General features: G+C 46.9%; 1 protein-coding gene across 1 annotated transcript; it reads right to left on the bottom strand.

Moving 5' to 3' along the window:
- Nucleotides 1-942: 942 nt before the first annotated feature.
- On the bottom strand, nt 943-13,081 carry rlim (ring finger protein, LIM domain interacting). Its single transcript, XM_042340903.1, has 5 exons — nt 12,944-13,081; nt 4,952-5,163; nt 4,042-4,149; nt 2,798-3,060; nt 943-2,662 (listed from the first exon to the last, which is right to left on the bottom strand). The coding sequence occupies exons 2-5, from the start codon at nt 5,136-5,138 to the stop codon at nt 1,337-1,339; spliced, it is 1,884 nt and encodes a 627-aa protein (XP_042196837.1). The 5' UTR covers nt 5,139-5,163; nt 12,944-13,081; the 3' UTR covers nt 943-1,336.
- Nucleotides 13,082-17,384: the final 4,303 nt, after the last annotated feature.

Here is a 17,384-nt window from a genome sequence, read left to right on the forward strand (position 1 = left end):
CGTATATACGGGGTAGAAGCAAGAACTGAGGAACGGGAGGTAGAGAGAAACTCCGGAATAAGGTGAAAAATAAATTGATATTTAATAAAAAGCAATTTTTAATGGAGACCATTGAAAACAATGGATTTGGTATTGATGATTCCACTGTACAGAAACCAATACTCTTAACTGCTGTACACGTCTCCAATTATCCCCATAGACTTGATACGTTTAGTATAAGGCAACCTGTCCATTAAAGATGCTCAGTAAATTAGAATTCTTTTCATAGCTGTGACAATTTGCATTGCAAATTATCTCTTTTTTTTAAAAAAAGTGGCCAATTTTTCCCGCTTCCCTCCCCCCCGCCCCCCACCGAATACCTTACCCTGCAACAAATGAACATACTTTTGAATTGCTAAAGCACACAGGCTCTACAAGTGTGCAAGCCGATTGAAAGAAATCATGTGAATAAAAAAGCAAGGAAAATTATCTTCTCCTTCAGAGAGAGAATGCGAGCGAGAAAGAGAGAGCGAGAGAGAGAGAGAGAGAGCGAGAGAGAGAGAGAGAGAGAGAGAGAGCACGCGCGAGAGAGAAAGAGAGAAACATAGCGCGTGTGAGAGAGAGCGGAGAGGGGGTAAAAAATTAGGATTCAGAAACAGGATGTGAAACTGAATTACAGCTAACCCAGGTAAAGCGCTAATGACCCTACGGAATTCAAGCCAGGGAATCCGTCCTTTACAAAAACAAGTGAAAGAATAAAGCAAATCATTGCTGTGTGAATAACTCATTTACCATGCTAAGAAGAAAAACCCTTGCCTTCTGAAATAAAACAAAATCAATTCCAATAGCTTTTTAAGATACCCGACACACTTGTGGAAGTCTACCTTGCTCTGAACACAGCTTTGTTTGTTGCTGTTGCCTTTTTGCTTCCTAGCATGGTAAGTAAACCTCTCCAACATTTTATTTTCATATTTTTTTTCTTAAAAAAAGCAGTGCGATAGCGAGCGCACACATTTTTCTTTCTTCCTTTCTTTCCTTCTTTCTTTCTTTAAAAATTACCAAACCAACATTTAAAGATTAGCAAAAAACACAACCTTTTCCCTTGAACGGAGGATAGGAAGCCTTCACAATAAGAGTATTAGGTATGGCTATCTTTTTTTTCTGTATGTGGGTGCGAGTGTGTGTGTGTGCGCGCGCGCACGCGTGTGTGGTGTGTGTGTGTGTGTGTGTGTGTGTGTGAATGTGTCAAAATTTCCCCCACTACATTCTGAAGTATAATTTTATAGGCTTCACCGTTTGGTACAGCTAGCTAATTCTACATGACACCAACATCAGGGTGGCTGATGGCGGCTGAACGCTAGCCAATGCTTTCCCCGGCGCTGCGGGCCAGAACAGCCTGACGGCAGATGGGGCAGGTGGAGTTTTCCGAGAGCCAGCGGTCGATGCAGTGGACATGGTACTCGTGCGAGCAGGGCAGCTTGCGCAGTTTGTTGCCCGCCGTGTACTCGCTGATGCACACGCTGCAGGTTTTAATGGCGTCGCTCTCCCCAAAATTCCGGGTGGACAAGTTGTCGATCTGCTCTTTCGTGAGTCCCCTGGGCTGATCGTCCTCGTCCTCATCGTTCAGCAGGAAGAAGTGGGCCAGCCTGAGGATAGGCAAGGTGCCGCTCTCCTCCAGGCCAAACAGGCCCCGGCTCTGCGGGCCCTCTCTTCTCCTGGCCCCCGCCGTGCCGTCGGGCTCGCTGACGTTCCTCTGCTCCCCCGCCTGCTGCTCCCCGACTCTGCCTTCCTGGCCCGCTCCCAGGCCGGGGGGCTCGTTGCCGCTCGTGCCGCTCGGAGTCTCCAAGGCCTCGGCCGTGGGATTGGGGCCCCTGTTGCTCGACTCGGAGTCGCTGTCGCTGTCCACGAAGGAGCTGAGCTCGCCGCCCATCATGATGCGGCGCAGGATGGTCTGCAGGGCGACCGAGGCTGCCTCGCCCAGCCCCGAGCCCGATATCCTGCGGAAAGGAATCCGGATGGTACTGACGTACGTCCGCACCCCGGCTCGCTCTGAGCGGGAGAAGGTGCGCCTGAGCCCGCCCCGCTCGCTCTCGTACACCACAGTGTTGTCAGTAGTCTGGGATCGCGAGCGGGTCCTGCTGGCTATACTGTCCCGGTCCGCTGTCTCGCCGGGCCTCACTCTTCTTACCTGCAGGTCCAACATGATGGTGGGTGGCCGGCGGCCGGTGGCCGAGGGGTCGCTGGCGGGGTTAGAGGAGTCGGCGGCCTCCTGCGAGGGCTCGCTGGGCTCCAGGGCCGAGGCGGGATTGGCCACTTCAGTCTGAGCCTCGTCTCCGGCTCGGTTCTGCCTGGACACCACGTGCTGCCGTGTTCGGGAGCTCCCCTCAGCCCCGCCCTCCGGATTGGAACGCTCGGGCCTGTGGGCCGAGCCCTGGCGCCGAGTCCGACTGGATCCCTCGCCGACGGGGTGCAAGGGCGACCGGCTGCGGTTACTCCTTGTCCTGGAGGACCTGCGGCGCTCGGGGCTCCGGCTCCGGCCGCTCCTCGGGCGGCTGCGATGGGCCTGCGTTTCCAGCTCTCTCCTCAAGAGTTCATATCTGGTCTCGTAAGGCAGGTCCCCGCTCAGCCTCCTGCTTTGCCTGGCCAGCGGGGTCTCGGACCTCTGCAGTTCGCTCTGGATGGTCTCTTCGGCGATGCTTGCCGCGGTTACCGGCGGCGCCACCAAAGCCACGGTGGGGGGCGCGGGTGGGGGCGGCAGAGGGGGCGGCGCTGGCAACGGCGGCGTGCGGGTTAGTGTCACCGACGGGGCGAGTGGCGCGGCCCCCCCCGCCGTCGCCGCTTCGCCCGACGTGTCCATGGGCTGCTCGCCCTCCAGCTCGGCACTCTGCTCCAGCCGGCTGCGGCTCACGTTGATCTCCAGGCTGAACCTGAAGTCACCGCTGGTGGGGTTGGTGCGGCTGACCGCTCGCCACGAGCGGTTCCCGCTCTGCCCGCTCCGGGTGGTGTTCCCCGTCTGCCGGAACGCGTTCAGCCACTCCAGCAGCGAATCCCCACTCAGTCCTTCCTCAGAACCCTCGGCCCCTAGAACGGCAAAACACACCGGTCAAGCGGCAAAATAAATCAGCTTCCGGCAACGCCTCGAATCTCACCCGCACAGAAAAGGAGACGCCGAGGTTGGATGCGTGAAAGCACCACCACGGTTTTTCGTGGACGGTATAACTGTTTCACCTGCAAAATACAGTCAATTCACCGGACGGTATATTCCGTGAAGAGCTTTAGACACGTCTGGAAGACGTGATAAGTTGCTGTATTAAATGCAAGGATTATTATTATTGTTATTATTATTATTACGCAGTGCTGCGAGACGGAGAAGGAAACCGAAACAGAGAACCAGCGCAGTGACTGTAGCAAAAGGTTCAAGGATTCACCCCAAGTCCGAGGGGTGATAGCAAACAAGAACAACAACTTCACCTTCCTCCCACCTTCCTCTCTGACTTCTCCACCCTTCTATCTTCCCTCTGCCTCTGTTCCAAACGCCTCCTCATCCTAGGCGACTTCAACCTCCACTTCATCCCCTCTTGCTCTATTTCAGCTGACTTCTCTGCCCTTCTCTCCTCTCACGACGACGACAAAATTAAATTTGTATAGTGCCTTTCACGTCAGGAGGACATCCCAAGGCGCTGGACAGACAGAGTTACGGACCCAAGCTGGGGGTCGGGGTGGGGGAGGGTAGAGGGCAGTGGTGGAAGCAGGGAGATCGAAAGCATGGTCGAAGAGGAGGGTTTTGAGGTGGGGCTTGAAGGTGGCGAGAGAGGAGGCGAGAAGGAGCGACTGCGGGATGGAGTTCCAGAGGGTGGGTGCAGAGTGGCGGAAGGCCCGCCCGCCAATAGCAGTGGGGGTGACTACCCGGGTCCTCATCATCACGGACATCACCATGACCGACAAATGCCCTCATCCAAATGAAAACGTTGAGTACGTTTCAAGGGTTTCCAAACTGCTGAAATGTCCCTCACCCACTCGCGCTGACAGTACAGAACCACCTCACTGGGATTAACAACTCACCGTGGTTGTCCACAGATCCTTCAGTCCTCCGAGTCTCTGCGTTGTTCTGGATTGTTCCATCCTTGACTTGCTGTAGACGTCTCAGAAGTTCCTCCTCTGTAATTTCCCCTAGAAAACATCATTGGCAATGAAAACCCAGAGCCATTAGATAACGTACTGAGGAATGTTGAACACAGAACCATGAAAACATCCACCAGCTTTAAATCAAACAAACTATCAGAATTAAAATATCTACTTTCTAACTTAAGCCGTCCTTTGGATGAGACATGAAACCAAGGTCCCGTCTGCCTGCTCAGGTGGATGTTACAGATCCCATAGCGCAATTCAAAAAGAGAAGGGAGTTTCTCTCTCTCGGTGTCCTGGCCAACAATCCTCCAAATAAAATTGGCCACTCACTCCATGGTTATCTATGGGACATGGCTGCGTGAAAACTGGTTGTCATGTTTCGCCTACAAAATGTACAGTCAATCCACTTTACAGTATATCCTGTGAAACGCTTTGAGACTTCTCGGCAATGTGATAAGGCGCTATATCAAATGCATAATGATGATTATTATTATTATTATTAAGCATTCACACACCCACTGCACATTGTCATCCAACTATGAACGAACAAACCGAGATCCCGTCTATCTGGCCAGGGCGGGTGTTAAAGATCCCATGACAAAAAAGGTGAGTTTCTCCCAGTGTTTCAGCTCCAGATAAATTTGGTCATTGGGACAAAATTGGTTTGCGGGACACAAATTGAACACACATAGATTGGCTGCCGAGGTTGCCTATGAATACAGTCAGCAATTGTTGGTGAAGCACTCAGAGATGGTTTATCACTATAGTTGCTTTAAGTAAATCGAGTATTATTATTATTAATAATACTGTAAACACGGTGATGCTCCTTTGCTTCAGCTCTCACCTGGTGTACCAAACAGATTATTGTCCCTCATCAGCCTGTATTCCTCTTCGCTCAGGTTGTTGACAAAATGATAGAAAGCTTCTTCCCGATCCAGGCGGTCCAACTGTCGCTGACGCTGAGCCTCGTTCGAAGATTGAGAGTCACCCTGCTCGCTTCCGCCACCATCCTCATTGGCAGCATTTTCCATAATGAGACAAAGTGTTTTTTTAAACCTAGAGAGAAAGAACAATGTTAGGAAGGAGGCTAAAGCTAGATTTGTTTGGATTTACCATATTCAGGGAAGCAGCGTGGTAAAGAATCATTTAAACCCTGCCTTTCATATTCCACCATCAGTCTCCTTCTTCCCTAGTGTCGCCCACCCTTCATTGGAAGCTTCCGGGCTAAACTTCTAACTGGAGGACATGCCTGATAGTTGACTGCTTGACAGTCTACAACTGTTTGTGGGACATTGTTGTGCGCAATTGGCTGCCGCGTTCGCCCACAAAAATACAGTCAATTTACTTTACAGTGTGTTCTGTGAAGCGCTTTGGGACGTCCTTCCGACGTGAAAAGCGCTATATCAAATGCAAGGATTATTATTATTATTATTATCACTGCGCAATCAAAAATTCAGACCAATTTAAATATCATTTAAATACTATTTATATAACCTAAAGACTGCTGTGTACAAATGGCTGCCGCATTTTGTCCACAAAATACAGTCAATCCATTTTACAGTATATTCTGCGAAGCATTTTTAGCCGTCTCAACTATGTGATAAGGCGATATATTAAACACAAGTATTATTATTAGCAGTATTCATACTTGACTGTCAGTGGAGCTGGGTTACAACATACAGCAGGAACAGACTCTGAAGAGAAGTTTACCCACAGGAAAAAACAAAGAAACTCTGATCAGAAACCACAGTCATTAATTGTCAATACAAGTGCATGTTCCCAATAATCACCAAGTTTTGCTCTCCTGAAATGAACAAACACCGTCCCTGATGAGAAAGAATTGCTCTCTAATTCTCTCAGCTAAAAGCAGAGAGAACCAATGTACGTTATCACAGAACTGGAAGTCATGAAGTAAAAATGTCTCAATAACTAGGTAACCAAGTCGCTTAGTTTGAATCTTCTCCCGGTTACTTGAATGCAAAGAATGCTGAATTGGAAGTTTAACAAACATTTACAGCACATTATCTGGACTCTGGATTGTGTTTTCATGAAGAAACTCACAAAGCAGAGAGAGAAAGGACCCAAGCAACAAAAAGTCACCTTATTTTTCGCAACATACAGCGGCCTTGGAATTGAATTGCAAGCTACCAGCTCACCTGGGCTGAAGCTCAAAATATTTCCTATGATTTCAGATGTACTTTGTTTAGGGGGATATTCCAGAATTGACTGTTAAAGGCTGCCCCACACTGCTTTCAGTAGTTGAACAAAAGGTACAGGCCAATGGCCCAGTCCTGTGAAGAATTAGATGAAACTACTGGGGGGGGGGGTTTAGAAACTGAAACTGCTTAAAGAAATCAATGAACAAAGAGGAAAAAATGTGAAGTGAAACCAAAATGATAAACAAATGATAAAACGGGAAAGTGTGATTAAAGGCCAAAGTCCCATCCAGTCAACTCATGGGAGAATCTCCACACTCCACCCCCCACACATCTCTCCTGGTGATGCCTACTTAACCCCATCCTTGGGAAGGTGAAAAATAACAACAACGTGCATTTATATAGCACCTTTTACATTGGGAGAATGACCCAAGGCGCTGGACAATGAGGGATGTAAAACAACTCCATACTCTCCTTCAAAATAGTCGCAAATCCTGCAGCCGTCTAAACAGTTCAGACAAATTACGGGGATTGAGACATTTCTAGTAAAATCATCACATCCTGAAGCTAAAAAAATCAGAAATGTGAAGATATTTTGAGTTGTCAGACTAAATATATTGTGTTGTTGTTTGAGAAGTATTTTAATAAGTACTTTTTTAAAACTTTTTTTTCACCTAAAGACTGAAAGGGGAATTAGCTGTTAACAAATATTAAGAGCGTATTATGGCTTACTCCACGAGACTCGGTAACTTGCGTGGTTCAATCTGAATATTGCACTGCAAGTGTTGGTAGTGTAGCTGAGAAACTGAAGGCACGATTTTAGTCGTAACCATTCTTACCAATTGAGGCTCAACAAGAGTTTGGAGAGGTCAAACTGCAATTTGAAAAGTAACCCAACAAACAAACAACCAAACAAATGGGGACTTACTTAGCGGCCTCACCTTTCGCACAAGAAACCCTCCTGCAAAATGCATATAGGAGAAAGGTGCAAGAAATGCTCAATTAAAATAACTTGCTGACACTTCAATTTTCCACACGTGGCATTTTTCCAGTGTGAATCTTCTCTATTCCCTGTGCTACCAGCTATTTTAGATCCCCCCCGTCCCCTCTGTCACACACACACATACACACATCCACTTAGTTTACACCAACTACTTGATCTGCGCACACCGAGTACTCTTCAGTCACAGAAGGAATAAAATCCCCTCTCAATATGCCTCAACACCAACCCCGGCCCAAGTGTCCCGCAATAATGAACCTTAATAGTTCTAATCCAAATTTCTATTGTGCGGCTTTCCTGATTCAACAGTAAATTATGGGCAGTTTTGTGCTGCCAACTCCTGTCCACTAGGAATTTGGATAAGACTTCCAAACTAATTTCTCTTTGGTCCCAAACAGCTAATGGAGGGAAGCGATTCATTACAGCAGTGCCGGCTGGCTTCAAAACTGGATCATTGTTTTCTGCATTCTGTCACCGAATCATAAGGACCTAACAAATTAACACTGAAAGCTTCTATATCAGAATATAAATAGCTTGCTTATTTATATTAGTCATAATTCTGATAAAAGCCATATGACAAAACTGTATAAGTTATACAGTTGTGTTATTGTGGTCAAATGACACAACTGAATAAATAAATATGATTGAAGGACAATTCACACAGAAGGTAATCAATAAAATACATAAATACATATACAACTAGAGCGACAGGAGCAAAATAGCTCATACAATAAAACGCTCTGAATATTGTCAGGCAATCTCAGCACCTGACCCAAATTCTCCTACCCAGCACCACTACCTGCTATATTTTTATTAAATCATATCTGACTCATTAAGACAAATGACACTGACAAACAAGCTCTGAAGTCACACTCTTAGCAAACGTCAAATTGCCAGTGTAGAAATTTTGCACAAAAAACTGCCAACTCCAAGAAAACTTCACATTTGTATTTACTCATCTTGGAAAAAAACTAGTTTATAAATTGAACAGTAAGGGCTCCAACTAAACTACAGACTGTGAAACCTTTTTTGTTTCCCGGCATTTAGAAAGTTCAAATATGAAAAAAGTTTAATTTTACTTAAAAGTTACAAGAAAGTTCAAATGACAACAATGATGCTTAAGAAACCCTGGACTATTCCTCCTGGATAGTTACAAAGTGGAATTAGCAGAGAGAAGGGAGCAAGGTTGTTTCCCGCCTTTATGGGTGAGAATGGTTATACAGGACAGGAACCGATAAAGTTGGGAGGGATTAACAGTGTTGTTAATGGTTCTCATTGGCAGAGCAAGCATACACTACAGAACTGACTGAAGAATGTCAATCCACTTGGCTGGAATGCGGAGTAACTGAGGGCTTCACACAAGAGTGAATAAGATAATATCACCAAGGTATTATTACTTTGGAAAACACTTTTCATAAGTACTGTAGCCATTTGCATTATTATGACCAATTATCCGCCCTGTTTGCTTATCCAAAATGGGTCTGGAACTATGTGGATAAAACATTTTGAAATAATAATTTGGTCACACAATCCACGATTGTTTGTGGGACACTGATGTGCACAATTGGCTGCAGTATACAGTCAATTCACTTTACAGTATATCCTATGAAACGCTTTGAGATGTCTCAACGAAGTGATAAGGCGCTATATCAAATGCAAGTATTATTATAATCATCTCTCTACTAAAACTTAGACTGCAAACTGACACTGTTCGCAATCTGAGAGTGGGATCAGCCTACAACTCACCAAAAGAAATTAAAGTTTTACAAAAACAATGAAATAATTGATTTTGTTCCAAGAGGGCAATGTTGCTGGCCAGTGTCAAACCATATTCTAGAATGAGTTACCGGTTCGACCATCAAACCGTGCTTAGTTAAATGTCTGCCAAGACAGAGAATGAGTGCTATAATCAGTCAGCAATGTAGGATAGGGGGAAAATATTAGCCACAGTTGTTGCTCCTCTCCTGATCATTATGCTGAAACTCTGCTCCACGCCTTTGTCACCTCAAGGCTGGACTATGGGAACTCTCTCCTCGCCGGCCTTCCCGGCCCTCCCTCCACACTGCAGGGCATTCAGAACTCTGCAGCTCGTGGACTGTCCCGCACCAGACACCGCGCCCACATCACTCCCACCCTCGCCCTCACCCTCACCCTCACCCTCGCCCTCACCCTCACCCTCGCTCGCCTCCACTGGCTCCCCATCCCCCAGAGGATCGAATTCAAGATCCTCATCCTCACCTACAAGGCCATTCACGGCCTTGCTCCCTCCTACCTCTCCGACCTACTATCCCCCTACCTACCTGCCCGTACCCTCCGTTCCTCTGGCTCCGGTCTGCTCCATATCCCCCGCCCCAACCGCCCTACCATCAGTGGCCGGGCCTTCAGCCTCTCAGCCCCGAGGCTCTGAAACCCTATCCCCCAGTGCCTTCGCCGCTTCCTCTCTTTCCTCCTTCAAAGCCGGTCTCAAGATCTTTCTCTTTGACCGTGCCTTCAGCTCCCCTCTCGACTCTCTACCCCCTCCTCGCTCCCTCCCTTCCCTCCCCCTGACCATTTCCCCCCAATGCTCGGGTCCTGACCCAACTGCACAGCGGCTTGGGACGTCCTCCCGACGTGAAAGGCGCTCTATAAATGGAATCTTGTTGTTGTTGTATGCAGTGATTCCTGTTGAAATGTGTGTATGTATGCATATCAGTTAAAGACAGGTCAACACCCCCAAGGTTCAATACCCTGCTGGGACTGTCTACGTAGGTTTACAGTTGAAGAATGGCCACATGGGTAAGTTACTGGAAAGCAACCTGTGTTCCAGCAAGTCTGCATCTTCCGTAGAGGAGAGAGGAAAAAAAACAGCAATTTGTAAAAAAAAAAAGGAGGCGTTTACACCAACCCCATTATAAATCTCCTCTATGGCAGTGTTAGAAATGTAGCACGACATGAAATCAGATCATCGACATTTGTCCAGCGCCTTGGGACGTCCTCCTGACGTGAAAGGCGTTATTACACAAATATAATTTTGTTGTTGTTGTCCAGCATTCATACCTTAGAAAACAAAAATAATTAAGTACATTTTCTGATATTTTGGTATAACAAGGTGTATTCTGTGTGTTTCATTCACAATATCATTCACGAAAGTGGGAAATTTAGGTTTATCTTTGGAGACCAAGGTTCAAGTGCAGGTCTGAGAATATGGCTGAAGTAACACTCTCCAATGTATTGAATAGTCTCAACTAAATTCTTACATGGGGCAGGAATCCACCAAGCAAAACCACCCCAGCCTGTAAGGAATAGGCTGGTGGGAAATATGATGCTCTTTCAAGGAAACAACAACAACTTGCATTCATGTAGCACCCCTCATGCAGTGGAGCGTCCCAGAGCGCTTAAGGCAGACGTTGAAGCAGAGTTTTTGTGGCAGCACTACAGGGAGCGCCACCATACATCGAGCTCATCTGGAAGCAATCAAAATTCACCCACAAAATACAGTCGCCACACTTTACAGTCATTATCATATTATTATAGTGCCAATTTGAGCAAAAGAAACTGTAAAAGCTTCACATTTCCAAGCACCAACATGCCTCACCTTCAGCACAAAATCCAATTTTTCCCACAAGCCTACTGATATGAAAGATGGGTTACACAGATCCATATAACTATTTTCTCTCTCTTTTTTTGAAAATTTAAACAATCCTTTGTTTCTGAGATAGAGTTTCAGTCTTTACCCTCCCCGTGTAAGATTTCACTGAAAACTGAATTGGTTTAAAATATATCAAAAATAGAATAGAACAATTCAACATCACCAAGAAAGATGTGCCAATTCAACGTCACCAAGCAAACCCACAATCCATTCCCACAAAGTACTCCACACAAACAGGGTTTGTGACAGAAGCTTTTTTTAAAAAAAAAAAATCCTTATTTAATTGCTCATCCTGAAAATTGCAGCAAGGCCTGAAGCAGAAAAATGGAAATGGAGTCTAAATTGAAAATGGCTCCCATGTCACCAGGAATAATAGCCAAAGAGGAGCAAAAATCTCTCTCAACATAAGCTAATAAAGTGTCAAGTCAGTCTTTACAACTTCAATGATGATTATATAAACAACTAAGAGCTTTTCAAAAATCCACATTTTACAAAGGAAGGCACCAGAACCTAAGAAGCCCAAAAGCTGCCACACTGGGGGGGGAAAAAAAACACTAGAGGTCAAGAATTCCACCAATGTAGAAATTCAAAGACCTCCATTTCACGAAAGTCTAAATAAATAACTGCATCTCCATGAACTGAAACCAGCTCGATTTTATCCTTATCACCCGACGAAGGCAGTTAAATGGGAAACATTTGGCAGCTTTTGGGAGACAGCGATAGGGCTCATGAACCGAAATTAACTCCTTGTCTACAACCCCAAAAAAAAAAACCCGATGTCCAAAAAGCCCTGTCACTCGGGAGGAAAATAAACCTAAACATCATTGACAGAGGCCGACAGAGCAGCCATTATGCGGATTTGCGTTTGTTCACGGTGCTAACTGTAAATTTGTATAGGTCCTAAGGAGGTGAAGGAGGGGGGGGGGGGGGGGGGGGGCAGAGAGGGAGCCAAATAATTCCCTGTATGAAGCACATCATATTATTGACCTACATAAGGCCAGTTACGCAATCGCCGGATAGATGATGATGATGGTGGGGGGGGGGGGGGAAATCGCAATGCATCGGATCCCTACAGCAACGTACAGGAACCCTGATGTGTCCCGGGAGAGAAAATAACAAACAAACAAACAAACAAACAAAAAAAAGAACCCCAACAATTTTTCATCCCACAAATTAATTTGGTTTTTTTTGTAAAAAAAACTCCGTTTGTTTATATATATATATATACACACACACACTCACATCTATAACGTGAGAGAGAGTGAGAGAGAGAGAGAGATTTCTCAAATAAACATTTATTACCATAGAGATAGCAATGTGGATACTAGAGGGCCTTTTCCATTTAGACAGTCACCGTACACACACACACACACACACATATACACACACACATATACACACATATATAATATATATATATACATAATGTATGTAGCACACAGACAGCCGCCACACAGACGTTTGTCCCGTTGATGTTTCTGGATCATAGAACGGCTCCGGTTGGATCGAAAAGGAGCAAAAGACGAGGAAACTGAGCAAAGCGTCGGTTCCAAACAGAAAACCGGTTGGTGGGGGGTTCGCGCACACACACACACACACACACACACACGGCAGCGACTTACACATTTTTTGTTCCCCCCTCTCCCCACCCACCACCCAAAAAAAAAAGGGAATATTAAACCAGAAATTATTTTCTTGTCGTTTTCTGTGATTAATTCTAACCCCCACCCACCCCCACCCCCACCCCGAACCCCACCGGGGAGGCGCCGAGAGCCCGAGCCTCGACGTATATTCTGAGGAGGAGGAGGAAGAGGAGGAGGAGGAGGAAGGGGGAAAACAGGGCCTCGGTGCTCTCGCAGCGGGAGTCGCCGCCGGGGAGAGAGAGAGAGAGAGAGAGAGAGAGGAGGGAGAAGTCGCACTAGGCCGCAAAGCCTGCGCCTCGCCTGAGCTCCTCCGGCCGTAGAACGGACCGAGTGTCCGCCCGTCGCCGCCGGTCCTCCCCAGAGCGCTCCTTCCCTCCCTCCGCCCTCCCGCCGCGCGGCCTCTCCTCACCCGCCGGCACTGACCGAGTCGCCGCGTCGCGTCCAGTCCGGGGCCGGGCCTCGCCGCTCAGACCGTTACCGCCATTGTCAGAGGCGGCGACCGACCGGAAACAGGAATCCACCTCCGAGTCCCGCCGTCTCACCCCCTCCCCGCGGAAACACCGTCCTGACTGCTCCCCCGAGCGCCCGCGCAAACGTTCCGGGGCATCGCATTCCCACTCAGTCACGCACTCAGTCAGTCAGTCGCTCACTCACTGGACTCAGTCAGTCACTCACTCACTCACTCAGTCAGTCAGTCAGTCACTCACTCAGTCAGTCACTCAGTCAGTCAGTCACTCGCTCATTCACTCACTCGCTCAGTCACTCGCTCGCTCACTCATTCACTCACTCAGTCACTCATTCAGTCACTCACTCATTCACGCACTCAGTCACTTACTCATTCACTCAGTCAGTCGCTCACTCACTCAGTCACTCACTCATTCACTCACTCGCTCAGTCACTCACTCAGTCAGTCACTCACTCTCTCACTCACTCAGTCACTCATTCAGTCAGTCACTCACTCGCTCACTCAGTCAGTCACTCATTCACTCACTCAGTCACCTACTCATTCACTCAGTCAGTCACTCACTCAGTCAGTCACTCACTCGCTCACTCACTCAGTCAGTCACTCGCTCACTCACTCAGTCAGTCACTCACTCGCTCACTCACTCAGTCAGTCACTCATTCACTCAGTCAGTCACTTACTCATTCACTCAGTCAGTCGCTCACTCACTCAGTCACTCACTCATTCACTCACTCACTCAGTCACTCACTCAGTCAGTCACTCACTCACTGGCTCAGCTTCACATGCACTGAAATAATAATGATAATCCTTTCATTTGACACAGCTTATCATGTCGTCTCAAACCGCTTCACAGACCATACCGTAAAGTGTAGTGACTGTATATTTTGTGGACGATACGCGGCAGCCAATCGCGCGCAGCAGCGGCGGCGGCCGGTTTAATCAATGAAATGATTCATCTTTAAAGTTAAACAAACAAAAAAAAATCAGAAAACCTTTCAGGCGAGGGAGGTGCTTGTAAGGCATCTTTGATCCACTGGAAGGAAGTCTCAAAGTGCTTGACAGGATTCACGGTAAAGTGTAGTGACTGGTCAGGACACCTGGAGCGAGAAACTCCTCTTTTTCGTATGGCGCCGTGAGATCTTTAACTTCCACCTCGAATGGCAGACATGACCGTGGTTCAACATCCCATCCGTAGTACGGCATCTCCGACATCGCAGCCCAGCAAATGAAAAATCATTCGAGTAGTTGTCTTCCGGGTGGGGGCGGAGAGGGGGTATTGGGTGGCGGGGTGTGGGGGGGGTAGGACTGTGACTAAGGTGAAATCTCCTGATGTTTGCGTCATCACAAGATTCGGGTTTGGGTGAAAAACCTCTTCGGGCCGATTGATCCCGTCTTTCCAAATCATGTTTAAATGTTTTGCTTTTCTTCGGGGAGGTATCGTTTGATGTAAGGAACCAGCTCCAGGTGAGGCGATCACATTGCCAACCGCAAGCCACCCTGAAAACCCACAGACATTTAGCGAAGGGTGAAAGGTTAAACCCCATTTTGGTTGCAGATCAAGGTTTCCTTATGACTGAACGTGTGCCGACCGAAATAGAATGCTGGGAGCTGTAGTTTGTGACCGTGGAGGTGTCCGATCCTAATAAGTAATACATCCACGCAATTCTTTGCGCTTGATATCGCGCAGATCACTTCAGAAAGCACTTCAGTGTCCACTCCATTGCTTTCGCCTCTAGTGACTGTGTGTTTTGTGGGCAAAATGGCAAAAAACAATGGGTGGGAGGGGGAGGGGGGGGGGGTTGAATATGTAATTAGCTCAATTACACCGACCAGCACACAGTAATAACACTGGTAAAATCCTGAGAAGCACTTTGAGATACTTTGATGATGTGTTGAGGCATTTCATCAAATGCAAGGATTGTTAATTTTTAATTATTATTGCCCTCTGTGTGCGTGAATACCTCATTTATATCTCTATTCTCACTTGCTATTCATTTTTCCCACCATAGCTAGCATGTGTTAAGACATTAAAATTACAATGACAATGAATTGCTCGCTGGATCGTTGAACTAGTTGTACACACATGTCCATACATGTTGCTCCCGGTGTCCTGGCTAACAGTCTCGAAGTTAATTGGCCATTCACTTTATGGTTGTTTGTGTATGCAAATTGGCTGTGACATTTGCCTTCAAACACAGTCACTACGCTTGACCACGATTCCCCATGACGCACGTTAAGACATTTAAACGTTAAATCGAGGATTGTTACTATAGTTTTATTGTCCAGTGTGTACATGGAAAGAGATGGAGGGTTTATTGATACGCTTTGCTTCCCTTATCCCGAGCCTTGGGCTTTCACTCATAGTCATAACAAACGAAGACCACGCGCCCACCCAACTGGAAGCATGGATTTTGAGCGTGCCTGACATTTTTAGCCATTATTACAGCCAATATTTCTCCTCTAACTTTATTCCTGTGCAGCGTCCTCACCTGAAATCACTTTGGCTCCTTTTCTCTTCTCTCTGGATTGATTTCCTGTGCATTCCTCCTCCATGGCTTGCTGTCCATGTTGGGAGCCTGGACAAACAAGCCCGAGAAGTTTGTCCGACGGTGCTCTCAATGGCAAGCTGTGCAGTGTTAACTGGGTAGACTCCAGTAGTTACTCTCCCCCTCCCAATTGGCTGCCGCGTCTTGTCCACAAAATATGCAGTCAAACCACTTTACAGTGTATCCTGTGAAGCGCTTTGAGACGTCTCGAAGACGTGATAAGGCGCTATATCAAATGCCAGGATTATCATTATATTATTCTTATCACTAATTAACACTGGCTTGGCTTTGCTTGATTTTCTTGTGAGGCTCTGCAAAGCACTTTGAAACATCCTCCCGTTGTCCTCCTCTGACAATTGGTGGCACTGATTTAAAAGGAATAGATTATTACCAATGGTCTGGAAATGATTGTGTATCTAATGTTCTGCAAAGCCGCTTTTCTCTGGCCACCAGAGGGCCTTCTGCGAGTGTTTTACAACGGCACTCTGTGGCAAGTACCGTAAAAAATGCCTAACCAACCACTCCTCTTTAGGAAAATACATGTTTTATTATTCTCTAGGAAAATGTGGCGCTTGGTCAGCTCGGGATTATTTTCCTGACGGTTTTGAATATTTTGATATTTCCCCACACCCAAGTTTTCTGTGAGGATTTCAGGAGTCAACCTGACTCGGTTGGTAGCACTCTGGCCTCTGAGTCATAAGGATTGTGGATTCAGGCACCCCCACATCACATTGGGCGTTCACCTTATAATCTAGACTGATGCTCCAGTGCAGTGCTGGGGAGTGCTGCATTGTCGGAGGTGCTGCCCGTTGGGTGAAATCTTAAATCAAGGTCCCGTCTGCATGTTCAGGTGGATGTCAAAGATCCTGTGGCATTATTCGAAAATAGGAGGGAGTTTAACCCGGTGTCCTGACCAACAATCTCCCAAATAAAATTGATCATTTGCTTCATGGCTGTTTGTGGAGACCTTTGTTTTAAAGTCTCTAAGACATCTGCAACCCTGCAGTGCTCTCCCCAAGACTGCATTTGAGTGCCAGCCTAGACTTATATGAGTTCAAAGTCCTGACGTTTAGATTTGAACCTACAGCCTTCTGGCTCGGAGGCAAGAGTGCTACCAACTGAGCCAGGCTGATACACACAGATAATAGGGGGGAAAGGCAAAGCATTGAATAAAAATAAATGGTTTGGGAGGGTGTGGGGAGGAAGAAGCCACAATATTGATCGTACAATTTATAGTCAAATTAATCTGCTAGCAGCTTCTCACCACGTAACCCTTGTCTTGTACCACAACACACTTCAGACCAATTTGTTCAGACGTGTCATTTGGCTATGAGTGTATCAGACAGTGGTTGGCTGTGGGTGACAAGAAACCTGCCCACTCGCTGCTTTCACTCTAGTCTGTCAGCCTCTTTATCTTCTCTCTCTCTCTCTTAGATTTTGGAATGCGTCTGAGTGGCATGGAAGCAGATTTGATGGTAGCTTTCAAAACGGAATTGGAAAGGTACTTGAAAAGGAAAAATATGCAGGGCGATGAGATAAGAGCGGGGGAGTGGGACTAGTTGGATAGATCTTTCAAAGAGCCAAGACAGTACAATGGGCCGAATGGTCCCCTGTGCTGTAGGATTCTATTCTATGAGAAGCAGACCACGGGCATAAGGCTGATGCATCAAAGCCTGGATCTGGCACACGCTTTAACAAACTGATCTACTCGGCAGCGGTTGGATGCAACATCCGTCCCTGCTCCCTTTACACGAGGGATGTAGAATGAGCCAGGCAGCAAAGGAGCCCAAACTCACCCCTAGCGTTTAGATTTGAGTCTCCGCCCCACCATCAGAGGTGGT

This window comes from Callorhinchus milii, unplaced genomic scaffold, assembly GCF_018977255.1.
Source record: "Callorhinchus milii isolate IMCB2004 unplaced genomic scaffold, IMCB_Cmil_1.0 Scaffold15, whole genome shotgun sequence".
Taxonomy (NCBI): Eukaryota; Metazoa; Chordata; class Chondrichthyes; order Chimaeriformes; family Callorhinchidae; genus Callorhinchus; species Callorhinchus milii.

Bases quoted from the DNA above. Each gene is read 5' to 3' on its own strand.
- rlim (XM_042340903.1), bottom strand. From the start codon at position 5,138: ATGGAAAATGCTGCCAATGAGGATGGTGGCGGAAGCGAGCAGGGTGAC. The intron at 4,150-4,951 runs GTGAGAGCTGAA...GATGTTTTCTAG, and splicing joins TAATCTGTTTGGTACACCAG to GGGAAATTACAGAGGAGGAA. The intron at 2,663-2,797 runs GCGCCACTCGCC...ATCGCCGAAGAG, and splicing joins CGGCGACGGCGGGGGGGGCC to ACCATCCAGAGCGAACTGCA.